Source organism: Pelophylax lessonae, assembly GCF_965119305.1.
Source record: "Pelophylax lessonae genome assembly, chromosome: 4".
NCBI classification, from domain to species: Eukaryota; Metazoa; Chordata; class Amphibia; order Anura; family Ranidae; genus Pelophylax; species Pelophylax lessonae.
The window spans coordinates 548,778,361-548,805,410 of record NC_138771.1 but is presented as its reverse complement, the minus strand read 5'-3'; the positions used below and the strand labels follow the sequence as shown (position 1 = coordinate 548,805,410).

General features: G+C 45.1%; 1 protein-coding gene across 1 annotated transcript in view; it reads left to right on the top strand.

Annotated features, from left to right (window-relative positions):
- Positions 1-27,050, top strand: part of CNNM4 (cyclin and CBS domain divalent metal cation transport mediator 4) — a 114,469-nt gene that overhangs the window by 7,354 nt on the left and 80,065 nt on the right. The window contains exons 2-3 of the mRNA XM_082254550.1: positions 7,818-8,181; positions 19,464-19,607. Coding sequence (XP_082110676.1) covers positions 7,818-8,181; positions 19,464-19,607 — 508 coding nt within the window. The remainder of the gene's footprint in view (positions 1-7,817; positions 8,182-19,463; positions 19,608-27,050) is intronic.

The following is a 27,050-nucleotide window of genomic DNA, read 5'->3' as shown; positions in this document are numbered from 1 at the left end:
ACATTTTTGACACTTTTGGGGTTACCAGTGACATTTCTACAGTAATCAGTGCTATACATATGCACTGTTACTGTAAAATGACCCTGGCAGGGGTTGACTTTTTTTTTGAGAGGGAGGGGTTATGTGTGTCCCTAGGGGCGTGATTCTAACTGTGATTGGCTGTGGCTTGAGGTGTAGGAACAGTGATAAACGGTCCTACATAGTAGAACCGTGTGATCATTGTTTCTACACAGGGGAGAATGACAGGCGGCTTGTTTACATCAGCCGCCTGCCTTTCTCCCTCTGCACCGACGATCGCTGAGTGACCGGCGGACATCGGGTCCGCCGGTCACACGCACGGGGGGGGGGGGTCTGTGAAGTATGTGTAGCTGCTGACTTTAACCACTTGCCGACCGCTCGCATGGAGCGTACTACGGCAAAGTGTCTCGTTATCGTCCAGCGACGTAGGTCTACATCGCTGGACTCCTCCCCTTGTGGGCGGTGCGTGCGCGCCGCTGGAGGCTCGCTCCCGCTGTATTCAGTCACAGCGGGAGTCGGGCCAGGGGAGGACAGTCTGTGATCACCGCCGCTCCTCCCCGATCGTCAGGAATCGAGTGAGGAGATCCGCCCGCTTGTGTAAACAAAGCGGGCGGATCTCCTAAGTGACAGGCAGGGACAGATTACAGGATTCATCATAGCTGACCCTGCGATCTGTCCCTGTGTCACATAGTCCCCTCCCCCCACACATGTCAGTAAGCACCAGGCATACATTTACCCCTCCCTCTCCAATAAAGTTAACCCCTTCCCTGCCAGTGTAATTTTTTTACAGTAACCGTGCATATTTATAGCACTGATTACTGTAGTAATGTCACTGGTACCCCCAAAAGTGTCAAATGTCAGTCAAGGGTCCGATCTGTCCGCCGCAATGTCGCAGTCCCACAAAAAAAAATCGCAGATCGCCGCCATTACTAGTTAAAAAAAAAAAAAAAAAAAACAATGAAAATGACATCAATTTCCCGTAGTTAGTAGCTGCGATTAACTTTTGCGCAAACCAATCAAAATATGCTTATTGCGATTTTCTTTACCAAAAATATGTAGCAGAAAACAAATTGGCCTAAAATGTTACATTTTTCATTTTTACATTTTTTTTTTTTTTTTGGGGAATTTCATATAAAAAAAATGTGAAAAATGTTGTTTTTTTCAAAATCGTCGCTCTTTTTTTTGTTTATAGCGCAAAAAGTAAAAATCGCACAGGTGATCAAATACCACCAAAAGAAAGCTCTATTTGTGGGAAAAAAAAGGACATACATTTAATTTGGGTACAGCATCGCACGACCGCGCAATTGTCCGTTAAAGTAACGCAGTGCCGAATCGCAAAATATGGCCTTGTCAGGAATGGGGTAAAATCTACCGGTCTTAGAGGTTAAAAATACGCTCATTGAGAATTTTTATGTCAAAGACATGTAGCTAAATACATTTTGGCCTAAATATATGAGAAAAGTTGAATATATTGGATATTTTTTAACTGTCAAAGTAGAAAAATGTTATTTTTTTCAAAATTTTCGCAATTTTTTATTAATATCGCAAAAAATAAAAAGCGCAGAGGTGATCAAATACCACCAAAAGAAAGCTCTGTTTGTGGGGGAAAAAAAAGACATAAATTTCGTTTGGGTATTGCGTTGCATGACCGCGCAATTGTCAGTTAAAGTCGCACAGTGCCAAATCGCAAAAAGTGGCCTGGATGTAAGGCAGGAAAATCCTCCAGTCCTAAAGTGGTTACATTTTTGGAGGGGGAGGGGGTGAGGCTGGAACACCACTTTAAAGAATAAGTTCTCCTTTTTAACAAAAAATAATAAATGCAAATTTTTTTGGGGAGCTTTTCTGGGTCCTCTAAAGCAGGGGTGTCAAACTGGTGGCCCTCTAGCTGTTGCAGAACTACAAGTCCCATCATGCCTTTGCTTGTGGGAGTCATGCTTCTAACTGTCAGCCTTGCAATGCCTCATGGGACCGTTCATATCATGTTACACCCTGATTATGGATGAACTTATCCTTTTAACCACTTTACCTCTGAAAGATTTACACCCCCCCCCCCCTCTTCATGATCAGGCCAATCTTTGTGATACAGCACTGCGTTACTTAACTGACACCTAACAAAATCAATATGCAAATTGAATACCTGTCTGACCACTGTGGAAGCAGAGAATCGCTGTAGTAACTGTCGCTATGGCAATGTTCCCCATTCAAAGAACTCGTGTAGGTTTCTCAAAGAACAAGGTATTTTTTGATTGGACAAGATGGAGATCATGACGTCACCGTCTGCCTTTCCACCTGGTCCAGTCAGAGAACACTTTGCATTTGAGAAAATGCAAAGATTTCTCTGAATGGCAGCCAACATAAGATGAAAGACAGCCAAGATCACTGTAGTAGCACCAGTTACTAGAGTGACAATGATTCTTTGCTTTCACAGGAATCAGCCAGTATTGAATATGCGTAGCTGGACCAAGGTAACTATGCAAAAAAAAAAATCCATACCTGGAATTCAGCTCTAAACACATGACTGCCACTGTAAACATGCTGCTGGCTTTAACCACTTGCCGACCGCCGCACGACTATCTACGGCGGCGGTCAGCCCCTCACAGGCAAAGTGACGTAGGTCTACGTCGCTCGCCTGTGAGGGTTTAGGGAGCGAGCGCGCGCCGCCGGAGGCGCGCTCCCGCGTGGTCACGGACCCCCCCCGCGCGTGTGACCGGCGGACCCGATCGCCGCCGGCCATTCTGCGATCGGCGGGGGAGAGGGAGAAAGTCAGGCAGCTTGTGTAAACAAGCTGCCTGTCATTCTCCTCTCTGTATGAGAGCTGATCACATGGATCTACTATGTAGATCCATTGATCACTCTGCATACAGTTGAAGCCACAGCCAATCACAGTTAGAATCACGCCCCTAGGGACACACACAGCCCCTCCCTCTCAAATAAAGTTAACCCCTTCACTACCAGTGTATTTTTACAGTAACAGTGCATATATATAGCACTGATTACTGTAGAAATGTCACTGGTAACCCCAAAAGTGTCAAAAATGTCAGTCAAGGGTCCGATCTTTCCGCCGCAATGTCGCAGTACCACAAAAAAAATCGCAGATCGCCGCCATTACGCGTTAAAAAAAAAAACAACAAAAATGACAAAAATCTTTCCCTTTGTTAGTAAACGCAATAACTTTTGCGCAAACCAATCAAAATACGCTTTTTGCGATTTTTTTTTTACCAAACATAGGTAGCATAAAACAAATTGGCCGAAAATATTAAAAAATTTTGATTTTTACATTTTTTTTGGGGGGAATTTCATATAAAAAAAAGGGAAAAATATTGCTATTTTTGCAAAATTTACGCTCTTTTTTTGTTTATAGCGCGTGATCAAAAAATCGCACAGGTGATCAAATACCGCCAAAAGAAAGCTCTGTTTGTGGGAAAAAAAGGACGCCAAATTCGTTTAGGTACAGCGTCGCACGACCGCGCAATTGTCCGTTAAAGTCACACAGTGCCGAATCGCAAAATACCCTCTGGTCGTTTAGCAGCCAAATCCTCCGGGGCTTAAGTGGTTAACCAGCTTCAGTTTTACCAAAATCTTGTTAACCACTTGCCGACCGCCGCACGACTATTTACGTCGACGGCCAGCCCCTCACAGGCAGAGTGACGTAGGGATACGTCGCTAGCCTGTGAGGGTCTAGGGAGCGAGCGTGCGCCGCCGGAGGCGCACTCCCACGTGGTCACATACCCCCCGCGTGTCACTCGCGATCGTCGGGTGGAGAGGGAGGGAGAAAGGCAGGCGGCTGATGTAAACAAGCCGCCTGTCATTCTCCCCTGTGTAGGAATAGTGATCATACGGTTCTACTATGTAGGATCGTTGATCATTGCTCCTACACCTCAAGCCACAGCCAATCACAGTTAGAAGCACACCCCTAGGGACACACATAACCCCTCCCTCTCAAAAAAAGTTAACCCCTTCACTGCCAGTGTAATTTTACAGTAACAGTGCATATGTATAGCACTGATTACTGTAGAAATGTCACTGGTAACCCCAAAAGTGTCAAAAATGTCAGTCAAGGGTCTGATCTGTCAGCAGCAATGTCGCAGTCCCGCAAAAAAAATCACAGATCTCCGCCATTACGTGTTAAAAAAAAAAAAAAATGACAAATCTTTCCCTTTGTTAGTAAACGCAATAACTTTTGCGCAAACCAATCAAAATACGCTTTTTGCGATTTATTATTTTTTTTTAACCAAACATATGGTAAAAAAAAAAAATTGGCCCAAAATGTTAAATTTAGGGGGGGGGGATTTCAAATAAAAAAAATGTGAAAAATATTGTTATTTTTGCAAAATTTACGCTGTTTTTTTGTTTATAGCGCAAAAAGTAAAAATCGCACAGGTGATCAAATGCCACCAAAAGAAAGCTCTATTTGTGGGAAAAAAAGGACGTCAAATTTGTTTAGGTACAGCGTCGCATGACCACGCAATTGTCCGTTAAAGTCACGCAGTGCTGAATTGCAAAATACGCCCTGGTCAGGAAGGGGGTAAAATCTTCCGGGGCTTAAGTGGTTAAAGGGTAACTCCACTTTCTGGGGGGAAATAAAGAAAAAATATTAGAACGTGTGCAATTGTAATTGAATGTTATTAAAAAATGACCTTTCCTTTTCAATCTGCAGCTGTTGTAATTTTCTGAAAATGCAATATGGCTACCTGGAGCTGTTCTGTACACAGAATGTGTACTGACCACACCCCAGAAACATAATTTCCTGCTTGTGTGATTGGCTCACTGATTTTCCCAGAAGTCTGCACTAAGATTCAAGTCAGATTTCAGGCATCCCCTGCGCCAAAAATTAAATTTTTAAGGAGAAACTTACAATAGGAAATCATAGCTAAAGGGATGCAGGTCCAGCGGCTTTCCTCACTGGAGCCCTGCAGGTGCACAGCTGATTGATAATTATAAAACCACTCATTTAGATCCAGTTTCCCACATGGATACAGACACACAGGGATTTCTTCATAATAACAAAAGGTAGGAATCTGTAACAAAGTTTTTTTTAAAATCCTTGAAGTGTACATAGATCACCCAGAGGAGAGGGTTTTTTTCTCAACAAAAGTGGAGTTATGCTTTAAGTCTGTTGGATAGCATTGTGCTTAAAGTGGCAGCCAGCACTCCCATTATAATTAATTGCACAATATAGAAGTGTTGGTGCCAAAACGGAAAATTTAGAATGCACGAAAATTAGTTTTTGAGAAAAAATATATATTTTTTTATAGGTATTATATTTTTATTTTTTATCATCATGATTTTAAATGAATATGAATTTGTCAGCCGTGATTGTCACCTTTAGCACAAGAAAAGCTCAAGATAAATGCATCGCTTTTAAATTCTCTGTCTTTACACTGGTCCATTGTGCTTCTGTTGTGGTGTTAAAAATCTTGCTTGCTGCATTTTTGGTCAGTTAAAAAAAAAAAAAAAAACCACACCAAAAACTAGGGATGCACCGAAATTTCGGCCGAAAATGGGCCTATCCCGTTTCGGCCAAAAATGGGTTAAAAATGCCGAAATTAATGGCCGCCGTGAGGAAGGAGGAGGGCGCAGCGCAGGTTTGAATTTTAATTTCAGTGCATCCCTACCAAAAACGCACCTCCCCACTGAAATGCTTTTAAAACTCATTAGGAGTGCATCAATATTGCACCCGTGTTACGATTTTTGATGTGGTTCTGATAGAAAAACACACATCACAACAAACTCGTGTGCATTTTCTGCTCAGTTATCACCACCTTTTTCTCTGTTGGCAGAAGACACCTTTTTCAGGCCGATATGTTTTGGCCGCTGAAATTTCTGTGCATCTCCAATTATAATGGATGCTTAACATCCCTAAGCTGTAAAACTTGACTTATTCCTTGCTCTGATAGGCTTTCAGTGCCTGCCGCCTTTCTCATGTATGGTGCATGACTGTTGGCCCTGCATTGTCCTTAAAAACGTCAGGGTGCAACCCCTGATGAGAGCAACTTGGAGAAGAGGCTTTGGGAGACTGGTCGCACAGCATGGAGGAAGCCTGCAGAAAAGAATTGCAGCTTACTCCTCTATCCCTAGACCTAAAATGGTTTTAAAGGCTGGTGGTTTTTGTTTTACCTTCATGCACTGGATGCATGAAGGTAAAAAACCTGTGTGCTGCTCCCCCCCCCAGCCCCCACTGATACCTGTGCCCCCCCTTAATGAGCGATTAGAGCAGGAGCCTTGGCTGTCCCTGGTCTCTCCTATTGAGAGAGAGCAGTGGCTGTGTGTCTTATGGCTGCATAGAGCATGCACTAGTGCCCCCATAGCAAGAAACATTCTTCCTGGAGCACTGGTTGGGGGAAGGAGCACCAGCAGGGGACCCAAGAAGAGGAGGATCGGGGCTGCTCTGTGCAAAACCATTGCACAGAGCAGTATAACGTGTGTGTGTGTGTGTTTGCTTTTTTTGTTTTCCCTCCGTGCTGGGGGCCGTGGTTCTGGATGTCCTCCATGCTTGGGCCAGGACTCAACTTTTTGCTACTTGTCTAAGTGCAGAACACTGATATACTGCCTGAAAGGTACCAGAACTACCGGTCTGCCTAGTATGTGTGTCAAATGCTCATTGACCGAGTACCAAGGAACTTGGAAAGTCTTTATTCTCCATAGCCATTTGCAGGAGTGCACCCAGTGGATCTCAGACTGTCCTCTGCATATGATGCACTGCCACTGTTAGGTTGAGAATTACTACTGAATATTTACAGAACATTTTTCAGCAACATGAAAGTATAGATTTGTCATGAGCAAAATACCGGGATCATCTCTTGCTGACCTATTTCTAAAAATCATAGTCAACAGGCTTTTCTGATTCTCTGGCATTCATACTTTGAGTCATTGACTTGGAAAAAGTAAGCTTTACAGGAAAGTTGTAGAAAAGTCTGAAGTTCTTCTTTGCATATTTGGAGGTCAGTAACTCAAGGTATTGGAGCCAGAGGGTCAGAATGGCAGCCAGGCAGCCTACATTTTCAGATGATGTCAGCAGTGACAGATTCCATGTTTCTTTAAATAAAATCTGTACTGAAGTAATTAGGTAGGCTGCCTTTACTGAACTCGCCTCTTGAAAAACTACAATAAGCTGGCTGTCATGCTGACAAGTTCCACCACTTTCTGAATTGCTGACCTGGAATGAGTATGCAGAAAAGGAGCGGTGTCTTGACTTACTGCAGGCTTATTTCTGGTTAGTAATTTAGAGCTGGAAACAGCCAGGCAAATTGTATTTTCAGGAGTAGGTCCGCAATGGTGGCCCCCGCTATTTGTCGTGACAAGTTTTCTTCAAAGTAAGCAACACCGTATACACAGGAGAGTGAACGTTTCTCTGGCCACTCTAGTCGCTAAATTTTTCCTTTAGGGGGACTAGATAATTTGTCATCTCCAGCCCCATCCCTTGTCTACGGTGATAAGGCCATAGAGTCTGGGATCCTCAAACTACGGCCCTCCAGCTGTTGTGGAACTACACATCCCATGAGGCATTGTAAAACTCTGACATTCACAGACATGACTAGGCATGATGGGAATTGTAGTTCCTTAACAGCTGGAGGGCCATAGTTTGAAGACCCCTGCCATAGAGGGTGTCGGAAATGGTACTGTCCTGTTTTATTCATTCCCATCTTTGTTCGCGTATTGTTTGAAGCCTTGTGCAGACTCTTTGATAATCACTCTATGCCGTTGTGTAATGAAAACCAGCTTCTTTTAATGGCAGGCAGTGTCATTTGCATTATCCTCTACTTTTGCTGTGTAATGAATGTGTCCGCTCCTTGTTGCAGGTTACAGAGCCATATAGCGGTCTGGTTCGTGAAGAGATGAATATTATTCAGGGAGCTCTGGAACTGCGCACAAAGACGGTGGAGGATGTGATGACCAAGGTGGAGGATTGCTTTATGCTTCCCAGTGATGCTGTGTTAGACTTTAACACGATGTCCAGTATTATGGAGAGCGGTTACACCCGTATACCCGTATATGAAAATGAACTGTCCAATATTGTGGATATTCTGTATGTAAAAGATTTGGCCTTTGTAGACCCAGATGACTGCACTACTTTGAACACCATTACTCGTTTCTACAGTCACCCTGTTCACTTTGTGTTTAGTGACACCAAATTGGATGCTGTTCTTGAGGAGTTTAAGAAAGGTGAGTGTCTTCAATTGCCCAATTCCTTTTTTATATATTTATATAATATTTTATTGCATTGTTTTTTTTTTTATCTTTTTATACACTGCTCAAAAAAATTAAAGGAACACCTTTAATCAGAGTTTAGCATCAAGTCAATTAAACTCCTGGGATTTTGATCTGGTGAGTTAGGTAGCAGAGGGGGTTGTTAATCATTTTCAGTTGCTTTGATGTTAATGAAATTACCAACAGGTGCACTAGATGCGCAATAATGAGATGACCTCCAAAACAGGAAAAAATCTTCAGGTGGAGGCCGCAGATTTTTTTTTTTTCCGTACTTTTCTTTTCTGACTGTTTTTCACTAGTTTTGCTAGGGTCAGTGTCTCTACTGGTAGCATGAGGCGATACCTGGACCCTATAGAGCAATGGGGGTGCACTGTGATGTAAAAAAGGGTGGGGGAACTCAACTTCTGATGGTGGAGGGGTTCTTGACATCTTATGTAAGGGTAGGGAATGCTCTAGACATCTAGTCTAACAGATACAACTGGCCCTTTTCAGGGCAATCCTATTGCTGATGCGGCCCACGATTACATTGAGTTTGACACCCCTGCTATAGAGGTTCCACAGGCAGTTCAGCTCATCCAGGATGGCACATCAATACTTGCCATTGCCAGAAGGTTTGCTGTGTCTCCCAGCACAGTCTCAAGAGCCTGGAGGAGATTCCAGGAGACAGGCAGTTACTCTAGGAGAGCTGGACAGGGCTGTAGAAGGTTCCTAACCCATCAGCAGTACCAGTATTTGCTCCTTTGTGCAAGGAGGAACAGGATGGGCACTGCTAGAACCCTAAAAAGAATCTCCAGCAGGCCACTGGTGTGACTGTCTCTCAGGAGCGGACACTGTCCGGCCTCATGTGGCAAGAGTATGCAGCTATTTCCTAGAGAATGAAGGAATTGATAACCTTAAATAATCCCCCATGCTCGCCTGACCTAAATCCAATAGAACACCTCTGAGACATTGTTTCGGTCCATTCGACGCTGCCAGGTTGCACCTCAGTCTGTTCAGGAGCTCAGTGGTGCCCTGGTCCAGATCTGGGAGGAAATGCCCAAGGACCGCATCCGTCGTCTCAATATGAGCATGCCCCCAACGTTAGGCATGCACACAAGCACGTGGGGGGCATACAAATTACTGAGTACCATTTTGAGTTGCTGCAAAGGCATTTCAGCAAAATGGGACTAACCTACTGCACTATTTTCGGGTGTCTTTGAATTCAGCCCTTTGTAGGTTGATTTTCATTTCCATCAAACGATGTGGCATCCTTTCGTTCCTAATACATTAGCTGGTCCAAATCAATATAGATATCTAGCATGTCCTGCCGGGTCTCTGGTCCCCATTGACCCACTGACGGCGGTCCTGGAGTCCTTTTGTGTCCCAGGTGGAGGTGGCGTTTGGGCATAAGACTGACATGAAGCGTCCCCCCGCATTCTGCTTCATCGGTCTAGTCAGATCCTGAATTTACTGCTTTGAGCCTAGACGTCACGCTCCCTGATCTGTCTGATAGTGAGGATGACTCCTCCACGGCAGCGCACTAGAAGGTGCTGGTGGATGCACCTATTAATTAAATGCGTGAATTGTTAAAAATAGAGGATGCTGCTGAGGCAGTTGCGGATATGGCCGTCCCCTTTGGCACTCACAAACCGTCTCGTTCAGCCAAAGCCTTTCGTTATCCTACCTACTTTGACAAATTTGTCTACAAGGATTGGGAGCACCCAAAACGTCCCTGTGTGGTATCCCTTTGAAGAATCACTCCTGCAGAAGTGGACTGTTCCACTGGTGGGGGACCCTCCCTGCTTCCAAGTTGAATAAGGCAGCCATGATTCCAGTAGAGCAGTGGTCCTCAACCCTGGTCCTTGGGGCCCACTAACAGGCCAGGTTTGCAAGATAACTAAATTACATCACAGGTGATCTCATTTGCTGCTCAGTGATTGCAGTATTCTAGTCTGCATCTCCCCAAGGTAATACTTAAAATATGGCCTGTTAGTGGGCTCCGAGGACCGGAGTTGAGGACCACTGCGGTAGAGGAATCCTTGGCCTTAAGACCCGGCTGATAAAAAAGCAGAGTCTGTGGCCCGCAACATGTTTACTGTTGCCGGTTTGACATTGCAGCCCATCATGGCCATGGCTCTGGTGTCCCTAACTGAGTGGGAAAAACTTTTACGCCATGGTCTGAGTAATGAGCAGGTTCCCACTGCTTGCGTTGAGCTGTTGAAGGCTACCCTGGATTACATCATAAAGAGCCTCATTGACATGGTTTTTTTTTTTTTTTTTTTTTTTTCCGACCCTCTGGGCCACTGACGAGGATAATAAATCCTTCAAGCCCTCCTGTGGGAGGCTCCAAGCAACCCCAGTCTGGCAAACCAAGCTTGTTTCTCCAGACTTGCAGACAAGGCCTCTTTGGCATGAAGGTTTGCCCTCTGGAGTGGGGGATGTCTTCACTGGTTGAAGGACAAACGGGTCCACACAGTGATTCCATCCTGTTGCAAGATTAAAGGTGCACCCACTCCCGTATCAGGGGTGGGGGGGATGTGTTTGCTGGTTTCTAGGCGTTAACCCTATGAGGAGTCCCTTATTAGGAAGTGGACTGTTCCACCAGTGGTGGACCCTCCAGTCCAGACTGAACAAGGCAACCACGATTCCAGTTGAGTCCCCGGCCTTTAAGGATTTGGCTGACAGGAAGGCGGGGGCTGTGGCCCGCAATATGTCTGGCTGGTTCAGCACTGAGGCCGGTATTCACCATTTCCCTGGTGTCGCAAACTCTGACCGAGTGGGAGAATAGCTCCCCCCTGCCTTTGCTGAGCGGGCTGACCAGCTGGTCCAGGGACTGCAGTTTATCTGTGATGTCTCTTTGGATGAGGCTCCCCTAGTGGCTCTGCTCTCTGTTTCTGCAGTGGCCCTTCGGCATGTCTTGGCTCAAATGCTGGTCTGCAGACCAGACTTCTAAAAAGGCCTTGACTGATCTTCCCTTTCAAGGAGATCACTTGCTTGGAGCTACACTGGATGACATCATTAAAGGTCTCCCAGAGTGGAAGAGCACCTTTTTTCTTCCGTACGCTGCTAAGGGTAAGGAACCTCGTTGTAGACATGGGCCCTCCTTGTCGGCTCATAAGGTTTTTTTTTTTTTTTTTTTTCATCCCTCAGGGTCAACTGACAAGGGCTCCAAACAAACCTGGTCTGGCAAGCTGAGAGCGGGCTTCTCAAGACCCACACACAAGGCTCCTTCGGCATGAAGGTGTGCCCTCCTTTCTAGGCTGGGGGGACATGTTCGCTGGTTCCCTGGTACAAGACAAGTAGGTCCACAAAGTCATTCAGTCTGGCTACAAGATCAAGTTTTGCTCTGTTCACCCCCGGCAAGGTTCTTTCCTTCCAACTTGTGCCTGTCCCCGGACCACTTACAGGGTCTGTTTTGCAGCCGTACAAGACCTGTTGCCTCAAAGGTTGATTAATCTGACTTCGGAACGTTTTCAGGGTTTTTACTCAAACCTGTTCAGTTCCCAGGAAGGAAGGCAAGGTGCGTCCAATCCTGGACCTCAAGGCGCCGAACTGCTTTGTGCGGGTGTAGAGGTTCTGAAGAGTCCATTCACACGGTGTTGGCATACCTGCTTCATAGGCAGAAAAATTCCCCTATGGACATCAAGGATGCTTACCTTCACATTCCAATATGTGAAGGTCACCAGCGCTTCCTCCGCTTTGCTGTGGGAGAGGAGCATTATCAGTTTGTGGTGGTACCCTTTGGTCTCGCCTCTGTTCCTTGGGTCTTCACAAAAGCCCCTGTGCTAGCTCGGTTTCCTCAACAGGGGATCATGGTACTGGACTAATTGGATGACCTCCTTCTGCGTGTGGAGTCTCCTACTGCTCTGGTGGACAACCTGGAAATCATCATACGAACTGTGCGGGAGTTCAGCTGGATTCTGAATTTTTTAGAAGTCTGCTCTGGTTCCATCCACAAAGATGGACTATCTGAGTCTGACTCTGGACTCAAGTCTTAGCCAGAGTGCTCCTTCTTCTGGAAAAACTCCAGATATTGCAGGCTGCAATTTTGTCTCCTGCTGTCCAGCAGATGATCATCCCTCCGGACTTGCATGCGGTTGCTGGGCCTGATGGTGTCTACCTTCGAGGCAGTTCTGTTTGCACCGTTTCATACAAGGTGCCTGCAAAGGGAGATTCTGGCCAAATGAGACAAGACTCCGCAATCTCTGGACAATCATATCCGGCTGAGCTGGGGAACGAAGGAGTTCCTAATATGGTGGCTTCGCTCTCCGGCGCTTCGTCTGGGAAAATCCTTCCTCCCCTTGTGTTGGACAGTGATCACCCCGGATGCCAGCCTGTCCGGCTGGGGAGGCGTCCTCGGAAAACATTCTGCTCAGGGGATCCAGACTACCGTTCGATGTCTTGGGAACTTTGAGCGATCAGACTGTCTGGACCATTGGACGGATCATCTTCAGCGATGTCCAGTGCACATTCAATCGGACAGTGCTGTGGCTTATGTCAATCACCAGGGGCACAAGTGTCATTCCTTGGAGGCTTCTTCTCAGGGAGGATCTTCTGTCCCAAGGACCAATCCTCCATCCTGTTTTATAGTCGCTGGCTTTGACGGCTTGGCTGTTGAACACCAGGTGCTGAAGGATAGAGGTTGAACACCAGGTGCTGAAGGATAGAGGTTGAACACCAGGTGCTGAAGGATAGAGGTTGAACACCAGGTGCTGAAGGATAGAGGTTGAACACCAGGTGCTGAAGGATAGAGGTTGAACACCAGGTGCTGAAGGATAGAGGTTTATCTGAGTCTGTGATTCCTACGCTGTTAAAAGCTAGGAAATCTACTTCTAGGAGGATCTACCATCACACGTGGAAGACATTCATTGCGTAGTGTGAGTCTCTTGGAGTTCACCTTCGCTCCTTCTCGATAGCTCGGATCTTCACCTTCCTTCAATGGGGATTTGAACAGAAGTACCATCAATGCCCAATGTGTCAGACTGCCAAAGTCAACGACCTTTAGCCACACATGCCCTGCTTCGTACCTTTCTTCAGGGTGTCCGACATTTTGGTTCCTTCAGTGTGGTCTCCGTTGCTGCCTTGGGATCTCCCATTTTGGTGCTTTCAATCCCAGAAGTCTCCCTTTGAGAATCTTTGGGAGATTTCCTTGCTTACATTGTCTCTGATTTTCATTTGAATTAAGACATTGTGTTGCCTTCCCTGTGTCCCAGCCCTAAATATCTGCAGGAAATTGCCTTCCATGCCTTGGATGTGGTCCGGGTAATTAGGGTGTATTTGGCAGCTACAGAGTCTTTTAGGAATTTAGACTCACTATTTGTGCTCACGAATGGGCCTCAGAAAAGGGTTGTCCGCTTCCTCTGTGACCATTTACAGATGGATCAGACAGTTATTCAGGCCTATTCAATCAGGAGTCAGGTTCCTCCTTTCCCTGTCAAGGTACACTGTACTTGGGCACTTAGTGCCTCCTGGGCCTTCCATCATCAGGGGTTAGTGACGGAGGTTTGCAAGGCGGCCACCTGGTTTTTGGTGCACACTTTCACAAGGTTCTATAAAGTGGATGTGTTGGCATCTGCGGATGCTTCTTTTGGCCGCAGCGTTTTTTAGGCTGCTGTTGAGAAGACCTGATCCTCTTTGAGGGTGTGTTTTTTTGTTTTTTTTCAGGTGCGCTCCAGTTTTGGTTGAGCTTCTGATGCCTGGTTGGCTACTGTTTAGCCTTGGGAATTTTTTTTTCTGTTCCCACCCCTCATGTTTAACACTGCTTTGGGACGCCCTGATGGTTATGAAGATCAGGAGCTGTGTCCGTCAATGAACGAAAGAGAAAATGGGATTTTTGAATTACCGTAAAACTAATTTCTTTGATGTTCATTGACCCACACAACACCCACCACTCTGTGGAGTTGTAATTCTTTTGCCACTGCTTGTAACAAAACTGAGTGCCTATAGCAGAGAGAGGGAGTATACTCCCTGGGACTGCCCATAGGCGTAGCCAGATTTTTTTTTTCCTGCAAAATGTCCTACTCCTGTAGGGGCCAGTATAACCCAATGGATCAGGAGCTAGGTCAGTCAATGAACATCAGAGAAATTTTACGGGAAGTCAAAAATCCCATAATTTTTTTTTTTTTTTTTTTTTTTTCTATTTTGTCCATACTCCAAAGACAGTTTACCATTTTAAAGCAAACCTTAAAGTGATCGAAGTTACAGCACCTGCAGCTGCCATCATATACCTTATTTAACTTCCAGAATTCTCCAGGAGCCTTGTGTAGTGGCATTGTACAGCTCGAAAGCTGAGTTGGTATCTCTCCCCTGTTTCAGCTGCAAGCAACGGGCAGAAAAGTGGAACGTTTTTGGGTAGGCTACTACATTGGCCTACAGCTATGGCAATGAATGAAAGCAAAACTATGGGCAAAATCATCTTCTTTTTTTTTTTTTTTCTTTTCATTTTGGATAGAGCAAAGGAGGGTTATAACTCTTAAGATTATTCATTTATTTATTAATTTATTCGCCATCCATGTCCCATTGCAGAGATTTCCCTTACTTCCTGTCCCAAAGCCAAACTGGAAGTGAGATGAAATCCCTGCAAAATAAGGGAATTCCTTGAGGACCCCCAGGTCAACAAGTGTCCCCTTTTGGAAGGTTGCCTCCCTATTACTTTTCTGGGGACAACTCAAAATTTGGAATTTTCTTTTACTTTCAATGATCGGTAAACAGGACAAGAGAGGGTGAATCTCCTTAACCGGGGCACAGACAGCAATACAAACTGACAAGCATTTTAATCCCTATCCAAAGCTATGCTAGAAAAAAAAAGTTGTTTTTTGCCTTTAGTTATACTTTAACCCCTTGGCGCCGGCCGTATGCATATATGCGGCTGCTCGGCGAGTGGGCCTTAACGCCGAGCAGCTGCATATATGAGGCAGAGAGGTAATCTGCCTATGTACACAAGGCAGATCGTTATTCTGACAAGGGAGAGGATGGAGATCTTGTGTTCCTGCTAAGCCGAAACACCGATCTGTCTTCACCCAGTCAGAGCAACCCCCACACAGTTGGCAAGCAACAGCTAGGCGCACAGTTAACTCTTTGATTGCCCCTGATGTTAACCCCTTCCCTGCCAGTGAAATTAGTACAGTAACAGTGCATATTTTTAACATTGATCACAGTAATAATGTCACTGGTTCCCAAAAAATTGTCAGGTGTCTGATTTTTGTCTGCCGCAATGTCGCAGTCCCACTAGAAATTGTCGCCAAAAAAAGCTATAAAAATATCATAGTTTGTAGACCCGATAACCTTTGCAATCAATATACCAAAATATCAATATGCGCTTTTTTGTTAGATTGGATGGGTTTTATAGCAGAAAGTAAAAAATTATAGATTTGTTTTAGAGCTTAAAAAAAATAAACCGCAGAGGTGATCAAATACCACCTAAAAAGAGCGCGAGTTGTGGGGACAAAAAGGCATACATTTTATTTGGGTGCAGCGTCGCACGACTGCACAATTGTCAGTTAAAAGTAACTGAGTGCAATATCGCAAAAAATAGCCTGGTCATTAATGGGGTAAAACCTTCTGGGGCTGAAGTGGTTAATGAAAAGGGGTATAGGAGAAATCTCCAAGCATGTAATTAACTGTCATTGTGTAATTACCTGCCTGGCACTCAGTACATTTCATATCCTACACACACTGCACACATTGTATTCTTGTCATCAGAGTCTTGCAAAATTGTCCTGTTAATTATCTCTGTATTTGTTTTCCAAAATAACTGGAATTACAGTGATAGGGATGTGGCAAATTTTACATAGGATGGATAGGGTGACCTGGGCAAGCCACAAATCCACAGGGAAGCGGGTGATTGGTGTGTGCTGTCTGGGTGGCATAGAACACAATAAGTCTCATTTATAAAACTGAAGCTATGCAATATGGCTCTTGCTTTATGACATCCAGTCAAGCGGCCGCTTGTGTTTTCTTACCTGCACTAGATGTATGACAATTAGACCCTTGATTTTGTGGGCAGCATGCTCTAGCTTTTTACTTAATCTCTGTATATTGTGCAAGATGCAGTAAAACCTTGGATTGAGAGTAACTTGGTTTAAGGGCTCTTTCACACGGGCGGTCCGATTAGATCCGCTTGTCATTTTTTTAGGCGGATCTGATCGGATCCTCCATGCAGCTCTATGGGGCAGCGGGTGTCAGCGGAGGTCACCTCCGCTGACACCCGCTGCCATCCGCATCCGATCCTGTGCTTGAAATTTGGACGGATGGAAACCCTATTTTTCCATCCGTTCAGTAATCGGAGCGGAGCGGATCTGATGGGAGCGGACAAGCGGTCCGCTCTCCTCCGATCCCCCATAGAGGGCAGCGGGTGCTGAGACACCTCCCTCTCCGCTCTGCAAGTGGAGACGGAGCTGTCATCCGCCCGGCTCAGCGGGGATCGCGGATCGATCCCCGCTGAGCAACACGGATCCGCCTGCGGAGGCGGACCGTGTGAAAGAAGCCTAAGAGCGTTTTGCAAGACAAGCAAAAATGTTAACAATTTTGACATGATATAAATAAGCAATGTCTTGATATACAAGTAGCCTCATGTCACAACCAAGTACTGTATCTCTCAAAAGTGAGTACACCCCTCACATTTTTGTAAATATTTTTATTATGTGACAACACTGAAGAAATTAAACTTTTAAGTAGTGACTGTACAGCTTGTATAACAGTGTACATTCCTTCAATAACGCCACACAAAGCCATTATTGTCTATACCGCTGGCAACAAAAGTGAGCACACCCCTAAGTGAAAATGTCCAAATTGGGCCCAAAGTGTCAATATTTTGTGTGCCCACCATTCTTTTCCAGCGCTGCCCTAACCCTCTTGGGCATGGGGTTCACCAGAGCTTCACAGGTTGCCACTGGAGTTCTCTTCCACTCCTCCATGATGACATCACAGAGCTGGTGGATGTTAGAGATCTTGAGCTCCTCCACCTTCTGTTTTGAGGATGCCCCACAGATGCTCAATAGTGTTTAGGTCTGGAGACATGCTTGGCCAGTCCATCACCTTTACCCTCAGCTTCTTTAGCAAGGCAGTGGTCATCTTGGAGGTGTGTTTGGGGTCGTTATATTGGAATACTGCCCTGTGGCCCTGTCCCCAGGGGGTGGGTGATCATGCTCTCCAATATGTCACAGTACCTGTTGGCATTCACAATTCCCTCAATGAACTGTAGCTCCCCAGTGCCGGCAGCACTCATGCAGCCCCAGACCATGACACTCCCACCTCCATGCTTGATTGTGTAGGCAAGATGCACTTGTCTTTGTACTCCTCACCTGGTTGCTACCACACACGCTTGACACCATCTCAACCAAATACGTTTTATCTTGGTCTCATCAGACCACAGGACATGGTTCCAGTAATCCATGTCCTTGGTCTGCTTGTCTTTATCAAACTTTGCAAGCTTTCTTGTGCATCATCTTTAGAAGAGGCTTCCTTCTGGGACAACAACCACGCAGACCAATTTGATGCAGTATGAGACGTATAGACTGATCACTGACAGGCTGACACCCCCTCCCACCCCTTCAACCTCTGCAGCAATGCTGGCTGCACTTATACATCTAATTACCAAAGACAGCCTCTGGATATAACGCTGAGCACGTGCACTCAGCTTCTTTGGTCGACCATGGCGAGGCCTGTTCTCAGTGGAACCTGTCCTGTTAAACCTCTGTATGGTCTTGGCCACCGTGCTGCAGCTCAGTTTCAGGGTCTTGGCAATCTTATAGCCTTGGTAAAATCTTTATGTAGAACAACAATTCTTTTTTCAGATCCTAAGAATTCTTTACCATGAGGTGCCATGTTGAACTTCCAGTGACCAGTAAGAGTGAGAGCGATTTAACACCCCTGCTCCCCATTCACACCTGAGACCTTGTAACACTAACGAGTCACATGATACCAGTGTACTCACTTTTGTTGCCAGCGGTTTAGACATTAATGGCTGTGTTGTTATTTTGAGGGGACAGCAAATGTACACTGTTATACAAGCTGTACACTCACTACTTTATATTGTAGCAATGTGTCATTTCCTCAGTGTTGTCACATGAAAATATAAATAAAAAATTACAAAAATGTGAGGGGTGTAAACTTTTGTGAGATACTGTATAAAAGAGGGGAGGTGTCTCTAAATATAGCAATTTGGTTACATATAATGAAGGTACAACATTTAGCAGCTCATACGGTTGATGATAAACAGGCACATCTCGAGTATGAAGGCATCTGGGGTAATGCTGTCCACATAGACCGTCCTCCACCCTGCCATTGACGTCATCCCTTCCACACTGCGTTCCACGCCTCGTTTTCAGATTGCTCTACTGCAGGGTAGTCTTCCCAGTCACGATTGCAGACTGACGGCGGTGAGAGCCGGCGATGAGAAGGACGGTCTATGTGGACAGCTTTACCCAGATGTCTGCATACTTAGATGTGCCTCTTTTAATCATCAACCATGAACTGCTAAATGTTGTACCTTTTTTATTAAAGAGGAAGTAAACCCTCCTCTGCAACTTGTACCTATAGGTAAGCCTATGATGAGACTTGCCTATAGTTACTGTAAATATCTCCTAAACATGTACCGTATAGGAGATATTTACCTTTCATGCAGCCAGTGACATCACTGGCGCATGCGCTCTGAAGGAACAGCCGCTCGCGCCGTTCCTTCAGAGCCCTGTGCCGTGAACGTCGGCTCCCGCGCGCATGCACGGGAGGGACATCATCTCGGCTCCAGCCAATCAGATGGCCGGATGCCGCAAACCTGGAAGAAGGGCGACCAAACATGTCACCCGTGAGAGAGGTGCGCGGTCGGCATTGTGGGGCTTCGTTCTAAGGTAAGTATTTCATAATGAGCTAGTATGCGATGCATACTAGCTCATTATGTGTTTGTCTCTCAGGTATTTATATAACACTGTAGCGCCTGCTGGTTTTTGCTTCTGATCCCCTTGTGGAGGCTGCCATTTACGGATGGACATTTTACGTTTACACAACCTATCACATTGCTGTAATCTTCTTTTTTTTTTTTTTTTTTATGGACTATAAACTGAAGGACTTATAAATAAATGCTTGTGGAATGAATCCTCTGAGTTTCCATTATTTCTTATGGGGAAATTCACTTTGTTATGAGAGTGGTTTGGATTACAAGCATGTTTCCAGGACAAATGATGCTCGCAATCCAAGGTTTTACTATATTCTGGGATGTTACCTTGCAGCACTGTGTCAAACCTGTTTGCATTTTCTCCTAGGAAAGTCTCACTTGGCCATTGTACAGAAAGTTAACAGTGAAGGAGAAGGAGATCCATTCTACGAGGTGTTGGGACTGGTAACTCTTGAAGATGTCATTGAAGAAATTATTAAATCTGAGATTCTGGACGAATCTGATCTTTATAGTAAGTTATTTTTTTTGTTGCTTAAAGCTTACCTTGTGTCTGTAATAGTGATCCTCAACTCTATTAATAAAAGAAAATGTTTTTTTTATATAAACAATTATTCTTACATTTGACACTAGCAAAGAACAGGTTATGTTTTTACTGCGTCTCAATTCCCCTATTGTGAAGAGGACCTTTCCGTGTTAGCCGACCATAGATGGTTCGAATCCCAGCTGGTTCAGCAGGGACTGGCTGAGATTCAAAAATTTTTTGGCAGACTGATTGTACCCAAGTTGATCAAGAGATCGACTGTTACATTCAGCATGTCTGATCTGTACATGTGATTATTGGCAACAGCTTTAGCCACTAGTAATAATCCACTGTGATCTCCCTGCTTTTTTTGCCAGAACCCACACTTTATTTATTTTAGCAGAGACCCTAGGGAAGAAAATGGCGGTCATTGCAACTTTTATGTCACACGGTATTTGCGCAGAAATTTTTCAAACGTGTGTTTTTTTTTTTTTTGGGGAAAAAAAAGCTGTTTAGTGAATTTAAAAACAAAAAAAAAAAACAAAAAAAACCCCAAAGTTTGCCCAATTTTTTTGTATAATGTGAAAGATGTTACACCGAGTAAATAGATACCTAAGATGTCATGCTTTAAAATTGCGCACACTCATGGAATGACGCCAAACTTCGGTACTTTAAAATCTCTATAGGCGACGCTTTAAAAAATTTTACAGGTTACCAATTTAGAGTTACAGTGGAGGTCTTGGGCTATAATTGTTGCTCTCACTCTAACATTCGCGGCGATACCTCACATGTATTGAACGTCCTTTACATATGTGGCCACGACATACGTTTACTTCTGTGTGCGAGCATTCGGGGTCGGGGGCACTTTAAATTTTTTTCTTTTTTTTGTTTTATTTTTACACTTTCCTTAATTTATCACTTTTATTCCTATTACAAGGAATGTAAACTTCCCTTGTAATAGGATCAGTGAATGACAGGTCCTCTTTATAGGGAGATCTGAGGTCAATAAGACCTCCGATCTCTCCTACAGGCTAGAAAGCCTGAAATAAAAAAAAAAAATCTCAACTCAATGCCAAGATCAGTGCGGTATTGAAACTGCCATGCTGGGGGTGACGTCATCACGTTGCGCCCGGTCCTCCGAGTCATAGAGACTGCCAGGGACCATCTGGTCCTTCTCGGGCTCGCCGATCGCACGGGCGAGCCAGTAGAAGCACCAGGGGGCGGCGGGAGTGGGGGATGTCCCCTCCCGCCGCCTGTAAGAACGATCAAGTGGCTTTTCAGCTGCTATGATTGTTCTTATAGTGAAGGGAATCGCCAGGGGAAAAAAATATCTGATGCCTGCAGTTGCAGGCATCATTCAGATACCCCCACTTAAAGCCCAGGACGTCATATGACGTCCACCTAAGGGGAAGTGGTTAAGGACCTACTTTGGTGAAAGGTTCTTGTAGATTTATGTAGGTATCACACCAAGTACAGACCTACCCATGTCTAAAGTTTTTGGTGGAATGGAATTCTGTATCTTTAAAAGTGGTTGTAACCCTAAAAAAAAAAAAACCTGCCCCTGTCCCTTTTTTAAGGCACGGGATGCAGCACCGCGCTTTTGCCATGTCAATTGTCACTCTCTGTTGTACAATACCTGGCTGATCCTGTGTTCCCTCTGCAAACTGACCATGTTTATCATGACTGCTGATCCATGATGGCGTGGTCAGTTTACGTGCCTCTTTCATCCAGCTGTCTCCTCAGCATCTCCCCCTCCCTCTCTCTCTGTCATTTTCATAGTCTGTGTGTGAACTGTGAAGCGGATTTTCTTCTTGCCCCTCCCTTCCTGCCTTGATTGAGTATTCTGCTGCAGCTGCTCCTGCCCTTTGGTAAAGTGGTTGTAAAGTAACCTCTATTTCATTCTGTTAGCCTCTTTCTTTTAGAAACTTTTAGTGTGTGTGTGTGTGTGTGTGTGTTCCCTTAGATCAAGAAAGAGAGCAGAGGTAGGTATTTAGCTTTAAAAAAACACACGCATAGTATTTGTTTCTTAAACAGAGGATAAAAGAATATAATAGATGTTACTTTGCAACCACTTTAAAAAAAATGTCTGTGTCACTGTTGTAAGAAGACATCTGATAGTGAGAACCATGTCTTGTGTCCCCCGAAAAAAAAAAAAAAAAAGGGCCCATCTTATTCATGATTCCCACTTTGCCACCTTTTTTTTTTCCAGTTGGAGGTATAGCCCTGCCTGGACCTCAGAATCTAAAATGGCTAGTCGCCTTATTATGAGAACAGCCAAAAGACCATAACATTTTTCCTCTAATGTAAGGGTCTCCAACCCCCAGGCCATGGACTGCTCCTGCCCTGTGGCCTGTTGATAAACGGGCCGCCGCAACACAGCAGGAGGTGAGTGGCTACCGCGTTCTGTGTAAGTCTGTCACAGACCACGGCTGTGCCATTTAGTAGCAGCCTATGTCTATTCTCCCAGGTGTCCTGCCTGACCGCTGATGTCATCCTATGAGCAGGGCAGGGGGCAGGAGGAGCTGCAGATTGGAACAGAGTGGGCGACTTTTCATATTAACCGGGTAATCACTTGCTTGTTAACATAGGTTTTGGCATCTCCTGCCCTCTGTCCTGATCTGCAGCTCCTCGCACCCCCTGCCCTGCTGATGGGATTACATCGGCAGCCGGGTGGGAGACATGGGAAAATAGACACAGGCTAATAACTGTCTCTGCCCTGCTAAAGGTAAGACTGCAAGGGAGGCAGAGATTGGGAGAGGCACTGTTTTTTGTTAAAGAGCAAAGGGCGGCCATGACTGCAATGAGCACTGTAATGGGGGGAGCTCTTATGGAAAAGAGGGTCTGCACTGCAATCCTTAGTGCAGTCCCCTTTTATATCACATGCCCCTTTACACAGTGCAGTCTCTTTGGGACTGTGGGACTGCTTTTAAAGGGGGAACTGTGATGTAAAGGGGTTATGATATAAAATTAAGGTTTTGAGACTCTGTAAACACCGTCAACCACCCCCTCCCCCACGGTCCCTGAAAACAACTGGCTACACCAAAAGCAGTCCCTGGTGCCAAAAAAGATTAGGGACCGCTGCTCTAAAACACTGCAGTGTACATTGCTCAAAAAAGTTTAAGGAACACTTTGAAAACACATCAGATCTCAATGGGGAAAAATATCATGCTGGATATCTATACCATGGACTGGGTAATGTGTTGGTAATGAAAGGATGCCACCTCGTTTGATGGAAATAAAAATTATTAACCTACAGATGGCTGAATTCAAAGCTACTCTGTAAATCAAAGTGAAAAAATGATGCAGCAGGCTACTAGTCCATTTTGCTGAAATTTTATTGCAGCAACTCAAAATGGTACTCAGTAGTTTGTATTGTCCCCATGTGCTTGTAGGCATGCCTGAAAATGTTGGGCCATGCTCCTAATGAGATTACGGATAGTGTCCTTGGGGTATTTCCACCCAGGTCTGGACCAGGACATCACGGAGCTCCTAAACAGACTGGGGTGCAACCTGGTGGCGTCGGATGGACCAAAACCTAATGTCCCAGAGGTGTTCTATTGGATTTAGATCAGGCCACCATGGAGGCCATTCAATGGTATAAATTCCTTCATTCTCCAGGAACTGGGTGCATACTCGCGCCACAGGAGGACGGCATTGTCGTGCACCAGAAGGAACCCAGGACCCACTGCACCAGCGTAGGTTTTGACAAAGGGGTCCAAGGATTTCATCCTGAATTCTAATGGCAGTAAGGGTGCCATTGTCTAGCCTGTAGAGATCTGTGTGTCCCTCCATGGATATGCCTCCCCAGACCATCACTGACCCACCACCAAACCAGTCGTGCTGAAAGATGTTACAGGCAGCAGAATGTTCTCTACGGCTTCTCCAGACCCTTTCATGTCTGTCACGTGCTCAGGGTGAAGCTGCTCTCATCTGAAAAGCACATGGCGTCAGTGGTGGACCTGCCAATTCTGGTGTTCAATGGCAAATGCCAGTCGAGCTCCATGGTGTCAGGCAGTGATCATAGGGCCCACTAGAGGATGTCTGACCCTTAGGCCACCCTCATGAAGTCTGTTTCTGATTGTTTTTCTGAGATAATCACACTAGTGGTCTGCTGGATGTCATTTTGTAGGGCTCTGGCAGTGCTCATCCTGTTCCTCCATGCACAAAGGAACCGATACCAGCCGTGCTGATGGGTTAAGGACCTTCTACGGCCCATCCAGCTCTCCTAGAGTAACTGCCTGTCTCCTGGAATCTCCTCCATGCTCTTGAGACTTTGCTGGGAGACACAGTAAACCTTCTGGCAATGGCACGTATCGATGTGCCACCCTGAAGGAGTTGGACTGCCTGTGCAACCTCATAGGGTCCAGGTATCTCCTCATGCTACCAGTAGTGACACTAACCCTTGCTAAATGCAAAACTAGTGAAAAACCATCAGAAAAAATGAGTAGGGAAACAAAAAATTTCCGTGGCCTCCAGCTGTAAAACCATTCCTGTTTAGGGGGTTGTCTTATTGTTGCCCATCTAGGGCACCTTTTATCTATTTCATTAACGCCAAAGCAGCTGAAACTGATTAATAACCCCCTCTGCTACTTAACTGGTCAGATCAATATCCCAGGAGTTTAATTGACTTGATGCTGTACTCTAATATATGTATTACACTTCTTAATCAAAGGAATAATATCAGCCTTTTTCAACCACAGTGCCTTCAGTTTCCTTTAGGGTGCCTTGGATAAATGCCTGAAAATTGACCAAAAGTTGTAGACAACCCAGGGGGTGAATGAAGCCATGGGTTTTTGTGAACCATTACAACCTTCTAGCCGCCAATGTCCTAACCACCAATGACCTTATCGGATGAGAAGTAGGGTGTCGGGGGGGGGGGGGGGGGGGTGGGCATGTACAGCATCCTTGTTTGCCCCTCTCCTTCGGCACTGGGAGTCATGCAAGCAAAGGGAGGAAGAGAAGCTGCGGTGCGCATTTCCTTCTACCTTCTGTTCTCCATGCTGCTGATGGACCTTGCTGTGTTCTCCATGTGGTAACTACTCTAGAGGAGATTAATTACCCTGGCCTTCACCTTTTCATCTTCAGAGGGGTTTCAGGCCTTTAGGGGGCTTAGGATTATTCCCTGGAGTAGTGTTGTGTGCATCTAGATCGCCTCTTAAAGGCGCAGTGCACGCAGGTTGCTGGGACCTGTGGTGCCTTTGTAACCTCACTTGGCCTCAGTGAGAGACCATCTCTCGATGGATCAGACAGAAGGTGGTGAAGGCGTATTCTCTTAAGGGCAAGGTTCCTCCTTTCCCTGTCACGGCTCACTCTACGCGGGAGTTGAGTGCTTCTTGAGCTTTCCGCCATCAGGCGTCAGTGATGCAGGTTCACAAGGTGTCTGTACATACGTTCACCAAGTTTTACAGAGTGGATGTGTTGGCATCTTAGGATGCGTCCTTTGGCCGCAAAGTTTTGCAGGCTGCCATTTAAGGAGCAGTCTACTTTTCCTTCTCCTTTATGGTTTTGCTACAATTGAGCCCCAGTTGTTGCTTGTTGGGCTCCATGTTATATAGTTGGCTATGTTAGCCGTGGGAATTGAATTCTTTTAAGTTTGTCCTTTCCCCACCCCTCAGTGGTTATTGCTTTTGGACGTCCCATCCGTCTATTTAAAGCAGCAGCTACGTCCGTCGGTGGACGAAAGAGAAAATGGGATTTTTTACTTACCTTTAAAATATGACTGTATAATTAGAAGGCCTCAGATTAGTTACTGTGTATGTTATGAATTTACACATTTGGCTGTCATTTTTCTTGTTCGACTTTGTGTTTTAAAGTAGCTGTTCTTTGGTCCTACATGCTTTCAACGACTTCCACCTAATAACCCTATGCCAGTGCTGGAGCTGGTGTGACAAACTTTTGTATCACATGGAAGTCACTAACGCCTTCTGGAAATAAACTACGGCTTGGGGCTGAATTCATTTTACATTAGTCATGAGTCTGTGTTAGGGCTTTACAAAAAAAAGGGTTTTCTTGCTTATGTAGAGCAGGAAAATATTTTGTAAAGTGGAATTCCAATCTCCGCATAAAGCCCTTAAATGAGCAAGATTGGAAATTAGATATTTTCCCATTCTTTGCCGATAACGAAGGAAACGCATACCAAACATTGGTGTCGCTGAGATCGGTCATGCAAAGAACATGTGGACATGAACATTGGGTAAAAAGGTTATCTGATTTATTATAGCGTCAAACAGTTTGCACAGCACTTTAACAAATTAAGTCAGAGTATAGTTGCAACACGATTTAATACAAGAGGAATCGGAAGGCCCTGCTCATTAGAGCTTACATTTTAAAAGGGAGGGTCAAGTAACTATTTTGATAGAAATACTTTAGGCTTGACTACCTAATGGAGGATCACACCCTCTCCCTAAAAGCCCTGATGCTGCTGTGATTTTCTGGTGCTACGTGGGTTTGTATGAGCAATGTCACCTGTCACAAGCATTCCTAAAAAGTGACCACTATCTCTGCCACCACCCCACCACCTCCCCTGCCCCCAGTTATTCAAATATTTTAATTATTGATGAGCTGTACTACCGTGAGACAAGATTGAGTAGTGCTAACAGTTCTTAAAAAGTGGTAGAACCTCCCTTTCTCATCACATATTTTTTTTTTTTTTAAGAAAGGCATTACCTTGTACTGCTAAAAATACTGCTGCTGCCGTTTCCTTTGGAAAATGTTGTTTTCTCAGTTATTACATAGTGACACAGTTGGTGAGGTTGAAAAAGACACCAGTCTATCCAGTTCGTGTGTGTGTGTGTGTGTGTGTGTGTGTGTGTGTGTGTGTGTGTGTGTGTGTGTGTGTGTGTGTGTGTGTGTGTGTGTGTGTGTGTGTGTGTGTGTGTGTGTGTGTGTGTGTGTGTGTGTGTGTGTGTGTGTGTGTGTGTGTGTGTGTGTGTGTGTGTGTGTGTGTGTGTGTGTGTGTGTGTGTGTGTGTGTGTGTGTGTGTGTGTGTGTGTGTGTGTGTGTGTGTGTGTGTGTGTGTGTGTGTGTGTGTGTGTGTGTGTGTGTGTGTGTGTGTGTGTGTGTGTGTGTGTGTGTGTGTGTGTGTGTGTGTGTGTGTGTGTGTGTGTGTGTGTGTGTGTGTGTGTGTGTGTGTGTGTGTGTGTGTGTGTGTGTGTGTGTGTGTGTGTGTGTGTGTGTGTGTGTGTGTGTGTGTGTGTGTGTGTGTGTGTGTGTGTGTGTGTGTGTGTGTGTGTGTGTGTGTGTTATGTCAATAGTACATTGTATACCCCTGTATATTGTGGTTGTTAAGGTGCTCATCTAATAGTTTTTTTTTAAACTACTCATGCTCCCTGCTGATACCACTGCTTCTGGAAGAGAATTCCACACCCTTATGGCTCTGACAGTAAAGAACCTTTTATGCAGTTTAGTGGTGCACCGAAATTTTCGGCCGATCTT